Source organism: Triticum aestivum, chromosome 2B (assembly GCF_018294505.1).
Source record: "Triticum aestivum cultivar Chinese Spring chromosome 2B, IWGSC CS RefSeq v2.1, whole genome shotgun sequence".
Classification (NCBI taxonomy): domain Eukaryota; kingdom Viridiplantae; phylum Streptophyta; class Magnoliopsida; order Poales; family Poaceae; genus Triticum; species Triticum aestivum.
The window spans coordinates 20447978-20454910 of NC_057798.1; the positions used below are offsets into that span (position 1 = coordinate 20447978).

At 47.5% G+C, this 6933-nt stretch overlaps 1 protein-coding gene across 1 annotated transcript; it reads right to left on the reverse strand.

Moving 5' to 3' along the window:
- Positions 1-1657: 1657 nt before the first annotated feature.
- Positions 1658-3314, reverse strand: LOC100682432 (UDP-glucose flavonoid 3-O-glucosyltransferase 7). The gene has a single exon (XM_044465555.1). It carries the CDS (start codon positions 3271-3273, stop codon positions 1840-1842), a length of 1434 nt encoding a protein of 477 aa, XP_044321490.1. The 5' UTR covers positions 3274-3314; the 3' UTR covers positions 1658-1839.
- Between the last annotated feature and the right edge of the window lie 3619 nt (positions 3315-6933).

Consider the following 6933-nt stretch of genomic DNA (forward strand, 5'->3'; position numbering starts at 1 on the left):
GCGTTTGTTCCCTATACTGTGTGTAGGTTGCTAAATAGGAGCCCCCCTTCCATTCTTATCCTAAACCTAAAAATAAACAAAATCTCGTTTCCGGCGCTGTCGCTGCAGGCGGATCCTTTGTTGAATCCAGGACAAGCCCCTCTCCTACATTGCCTCGTCGCTCCCCACCCAGCCGCATCTTCTCCATGCGTCGCCCTGTCCCTGGTACACAGACACGGCGTTGCCGCTCCGCTCGTACTCGAAGGCCAAATGAGCCCGCAGCTGAGCACATAGAGCATGGAAGCGCATGTCATGCTGTTTTGAGGCAGATGATAGCGGTGTGGGAAGATACTGTCGGTAGGAAGATGCGGAGCAGCAGCAATGTCACCGTGCCAGGAGGACTATGGCACTGGCAGGACCGTGAACGCCGCTGCCGGTGAAGACTAGGTCGTCATGAGCGGAGATCAAGCTACAAGTGGGACTGTACGTGGGAGTCCCACCAACAATCCACCTCGTCCCAGTACAGTTTGATGTTGAAAAAGTGGGCATCCCACCAAAACTAACACAAATTAAGTGGAAATAAGTGGGATTCCCACTTAATAAAGTAGAGAAGTTAACTGAGGTATGCGTAACGTCTCAAAACACATGCAGAGCCATCGGTGCCTTGGAGCTCGACGCCGTTGAAGTCTGTCATGGTGGAACCGCGACGGGGCCTCCCGGATCTATCCATTTCCAGCGGCTTGGGGAGGTTTTGTGGCGCGCCGGCGAGCTTCTTCGGGCGGCCATGGAGGTCCTGCATGAGAGGGAGGGGAGGGAGATGAGAGGTGGGTGGAAAAGGAAAATGGAAGGAGCATGGGGCAGAGGGCGGCGCTCATCTATGGCGGCGGCGACGGTGGCCTCCGGCGGCTCACCGGCCGGAGGTCCGGCACAAGGTGTTGGGACTCGGGCGACGGGAGAAGGAGCTGCTCGGGGCGGGGAGGTGGCTCGGGTAGGAGCTGGCGGCGGGCGGCAGTGCGGTCGGGCCCTGATGGGCTTCTCAAGGCTCGATCTTGGTCCTGTGCGTGGAGGGGAAGACAGGGTCAACGGGCAGACTTGCGGCAACGAGAGCACGCTGCGGCATCACCCAAACTTGCGGTTTTCTAGCTATAGGGGTAAGGTGGGCTCCCGATGGGATAAGTGGGCTAGCCCGATTATCATTTTACCTTTCCAATGGGAGCCCACTAAAGCAAATTAAGTGGGATGGGCTAATTAATTCCACCTCCACCTGGGTTCGAGCCAGATCTGGATGGTAGATCCCTGGATCCACCACCCAATCACCACAGCTGCACAGCTACAAGCCGACCTCCCCCGTCAATAAGGAAGATTCACCTTACCATGCAAATTTGTAAGGGTATCCTATGTAATAAATAATAAATAGGTCTTCGCCATTCTATTTCGGTTAACATGCACACATGTCACCACAACATTAAAAGAAAAACACCTTAACATGCAAACAAAAAGGTCCACCTCAATAATTAGATAAATATATCAAAGAATATATATTTTCAATATTATTTCTCGTATATTAAGCCAAATGCAGTCAAATTTCATTGAAATATAGTGTAACCAATTCTCTCAGCACTGCACAGAATGTGTCATGTAGCTAGCTGCAAGAGTAACACGTGGACAGGCCCACAAATTTGCAATACAGGGCTGAAGAGATTTTATTTTATTTATTGAAGAAAAAACAGACAAGTACAAAAGACTGAATGTCAAAACAAATACTACACGGAAACATACATACGTCGTGCATTGCAACAGGAATGATTTACTTTGGTGCGATGAGTTCGATTAACTCATGCACGGCAGCTAGCAAGCTAGCTAGTTCCGCCCCTCCTTTGCTGCCATGAGATCGTTGACGAGGCGGTGCAAATCTTGCTGCGAGGAGCCTCCTTCTGCGAGGGCGCCATGAGACTTTGAGGCGAGGTCCATTACCCTGGTCCTCATAACGTCCCCAGGTCCTCCAGGATGCATGAATGTGAGCAATGCCCGGGCCACATCGTCGGCCGGGATCAGCTCATGTTTTTCGTAATCCTCGCTCCGTAAGCCAGCGCCATGCGGCCACAGTCGGTGCCCAATTCCTAGCACATCATTGATTAGCCTCTCGTTGACGAATTGGTCATGAAACTTTGGCCATGTGAGCATAGGCACGCCCGCGGCCACTGCCTCTAGGATGGAGTTCCACCCACAGTGCGTCAGAAACGCGCCCACTGCGGGGTGCGCAAGTATGGCAGTTGTTTGAGCCCAAGATCTGATGATGACCCCCCGGTCCTCGACACGCTTCTCCCACCCTTTGGGTGGAGTCCACTTCTCGGCCGCCCTGACCGCCCACAAAAACGGCTTCCCCGAGGCCTCCAACCCAAGAGCAAGTTGGTCCAGCTGAGCATGTGATACTAGGGCGCACGAGCCAAAGGACACGTACACGACCGAATGGTCCGACTTTGTGTCAAGCCAACCGATGTACTGTGACTTTGAGTCATCTGTGGGGCTCTCAGAGGATTGCAGTTGCGGCCCTACAAAGTAGGAGCGCTGGACGTACCCTTGGCCCGTGTACATGTCGCAGTACTGCTGCTCCAGGCCTGAGAATGTGTTGACGGCGAGGCCGAAGCAGGCAGCTTGCATGGAATGAACCTTGCCGAAGACGTATCGAAATATCGATAAGTCGGGCAGCTCGGTCCTCGGGACCCGTATCTGAGGGGTCGGGAACGGAGGGGCCGTCACCGTGTCATCTCCGTCGATCGCGGCGTCCTCCATCATGAGGTGGCGCATGGCGAGCATCGAGAAGGCGCCGGTGACATGGAATGTGACACATGGCACGCCGAGCTCGTCGGCGATGTCGGCGCTCCAGGTGAAGAGCAAGTCGGTGATGATGGCGTCTGGAGACTGCGCCCGGACGAGCGTCTCGTGCGCGGGGCGCATCAGGGATTCGGTCGAGGCGGCGATGTTGATGCGCATAGAATCCGCCTGAGTGGCCGCCTTCCCAAGGTTCTCGACACCCTTGGGCAGGCCCTCCACCGTTGGGAACGGATAGGTAACTATCTTGACAGTTGCTGCGCTATGGCGCTCCAGCAAGGACTGGACGATCGGAACGTTCGCCGGCGTGACTGCGATGATGGCTTCTACGGTGGCGTTTGGGCTAGACACGGCGAGGCTAACGGCAAGCTCGGTGAAGGGGTGGATGTGGCCAGTCGCAAAGTGGGGCAATAGCAGGACACGCAGAGTCTTGCTGCCGCTGCTAGTGATAGAAGAAGCCATCTTATTTTCTTAATTTCCTACTAGGAGCACAAGGCTGTGGGTGGCTCAGCCAGGACACGCATTTGGCCTATTTGTAAGCCGGCAAGCTGTTCGCTCTTCTCTGATTTTTCAACCAACTCTACAGTGATAAGCTCCATACAAGAGAACAGCGAACAAATCCACAAGTTTCAACGGTATACTTCAGAAGATTCCACATACATATTGCAAATTCCACAAGTTTGAACGGAGAACATGGAAGATTTCACATACATATGACCATTCAACCATAGAGGGAGTATCTTCCACATATAGGACAAAGAGGAACCATACGTCAAAACATGAGAGGAAACTTTGTGTAAACTCGGGACTACTGATTTGTCCACAAGTTTACAATCATCCATCTACAGAAGTACAGATACACTTTACTTAAAGTCATAAATAATTTTATGATTATATGAAGTTCTTTACAATCATATGGAGCTAAAATCATAATTGAGTGTAGAGATTAAGTAGTACATATAATTTTAAATATTACTTCATAACTTCAGGAACGCGGCCGACGTCATGAGGCTCCGCCCCGGCCTGAAACACAATTTCACGGTGCTGCAGCATGCTCATCTTTGCCAGAGGCTTTTTCAGCTCAAGGTGGATGAGGCCGGCGGGGTCGAGAGGACCGGCAAGGCCGAGAAGGCCAGCAAGGCCGTCAAGGCCGGCGGGTCTCGTTTGGGTTACCAGCGGGAGTGGTCCCATTGAGCAACAACTCTTCCTTGGTAGACCAAACATGTGCATGTGACAGGTGCATGGATATCAAAATAAAATATATCATATCCAACATGGGTTCAAGTTTTCTAAATGGCACGGATTGCAGTATTTAACACCCATTCCTTACTTTTCCTTAGATTTTTTTGGTAACCTCACCGATTTTATTGATTTCAAAATAATGTTCATAGGTACAAGGTTAGAGTCATCAGGATTACCCAACCAAACATGTCTATCGGTACCTAAATTACAAGTAATTGTGAGCCTCAAAATTATAGTTCCTACGGTCATGCAAGAACATAGAAGAGGAAAAACAAGAACTAATTTACTTTTCTTTAGATGCATGGAAAATGACGGAAAGAGACACTGGGCCAACCACGGATTTTTTTTGGTGACCGGGCCCAACCACGCATTAGTCAAGCGCTGCGAGAAAAAACACATAACCAGTTAAAGAAAATAAACAGAACCGTTAATCTTCCACGTAACTAGACAAGAAAAAACATCAGTAGTCAAAAACACATGAGTGGAAGAATACACAACTCGCTCGAAGATTTCTGGCTCACTTTGACCGAACGCAAGTCACCATTCGCACGTCCAAGTCACAGCTCACAGTGATAAAGTTGTATGCACGTGACTTTTCTGAAAAACACAGAGCCTTCAATTTTGTACATAACCAGACCCGGAAAAACCGGAGGTCAAAAACACGTCTTTTTTTGAGGTGAAAGTCAAGAACACGTGAGTGGAAGAATACACAGCTCGCTTCAAGATTTTCCGTCTCACTGTTCGTCCGAACGGGACTCACCGTTCCAACGTCCAAGTCACAACTGACAATGATAGGGCTCTAGAGACGGTGCAAGTGGGACATGGGTAGATAATCATGAATATAATATATTATTTTCATGTAATACAAAAATATATAATTTTGCATAACCACATGGACCAACAAATATATAAGTGCATGTACGTGTCGCTAGGTGGTCCACAAACCTAGTTGGATTTTTTGTTACTTCTGGTTTCGCTACACTGCCATGATAGATGATGAATATATTGAAAGTTTCTCCCCTAAAAAAAAAACGTGAAGTCAGATGTCAGAAGTTTACTAAGACCAAACTACTAGTTGCAATATATTGGAAAACACTTTTTTCCAGAAAGGATGAAGTCCCTTCGCCTGCATCTACCGGGGAACATAGTATTAATTTATTTCATAGTTACACGTCTTGCACACGTAAAAAATAAAGCCCACACGAACTAACATCTGGTTGAATGGTTAGCAAAACAGTGGTATATGATTATTGTTGCCTCCTACACCCTACCCGCTAGCCTACCGGGTCGTTTCTAGCGACTCCGGAGGCGCCGCCGCTGTAGCACTAGTAGAAAAAAGGCCTATTGTTCCGGTTCGTAAGGGTCATTTGTCCCGGTTGTTGAACCGGGACTAAAGTGTCGTTACTAATGCCCTAGACCTTTAGTCCCGGTTCTTATACAAACAGGGATAGATGGGCCTCCACGTGACCGGTGCGGCGAGCCCAGGCAGGAGGCCCTTTGGTCCCGGTTGGTGGCACCAATTTGGACCAATAGGCATCCACGCGTCAGCATTTCGGGCTGGGGTTTCCGTTTTTTTGAAATGGAGGGGGGGAGGGGGGTTGGGGTTTTGGGGGGTTAATTTAGGTGTTTCATATATTGTGTTAGCTAGCTAATTAATAGAGAGAAGTGTCATCTCTTATCTTCGTGCTTGGTCGACGCTACAAACTATACGTATAGACAGGACTAGACACGCTAAGCAAATGAAGGAAACAGAAGATCGTCTTGAACATGTGCATACAGAGAGAAGTGGTATCGACCACCTCTCCTTCTCTGGGAGATTGGTCGAACAACAAGCTCTACATATATACAATATAATTATCTCTTACAATATAATCTCCTAATTATGTATGAACTCAGGGTCCACATTGTATTCTCCGTCTTTATCGATCACGTGGTCAAGAAAGAATACCGCCAATTCCTCTTGAATTGCTCGCATACGATCTGGTGGTAGGAGTTCATCCCGCATCCGAAATATCTAATTGAAGAAGGGGGTCAATACATATATATGAAAAATAAAACTCAACACAAATGATGGTAATAAAATAAAATTGTGAATATTATTTTTTACGCACTTCATATTGTTTGTCAGAGTAGCCCCGCTCATAGGTCATGTGGCGGATGGACTCGTAAATGTATTATCTACAGTAACCATTCCCTTATTCCTGCCACAACCACTTTATAAGAAATAAAGGTCATTCAAACTGATAAGCAAGCATGCTAAATGGTATTGATGAAACTTGCGCTTGAATCACTAGGAGATGCGCGGAACATGCTACTATAGTACTTACTTTCGGGTGTTCAAATTGCAGCTTCTTCGGCAGTCCCAGAGTTTTTGAGGTGAATTTTTTCCAAACCCTACCAGACAAAGAAAACAATTACTTGATATCAGGAAATGAACAAAGTTGCCGATATGGTGCGATAATGATCGATTTAACTTACTTCTTTAGAATTTCAGTCATGTCCTCATACACCTTGGGATCTTTTCGCCTCGAGTCTAAGGCAATTACTAGTCCACACTCAAGCTTAATCTCTACGAGAATATAGTGGAAGCTTCGCATGCATGCATAACTCATCAATTACATTACTATAACCTCGACTAATAAGGGAAAACCGAATATGCACAAGACAGTAACACTCACTTGAATTTGTAAGGAAAGAGTATTATAGCTTTGTTTTGATTTAATACAAACGATTGTAGCAGCTTGGCATCGGTATCTCTGGCCTGAAATTCAACCATATATGCATCTATGAGATTTGTGTTAATGAACCCAATATCACTGATTTGTCTTTTCTTCAATTCGATGATCTTCAATCTGCATAATATAGTGAGGATAATTAAAA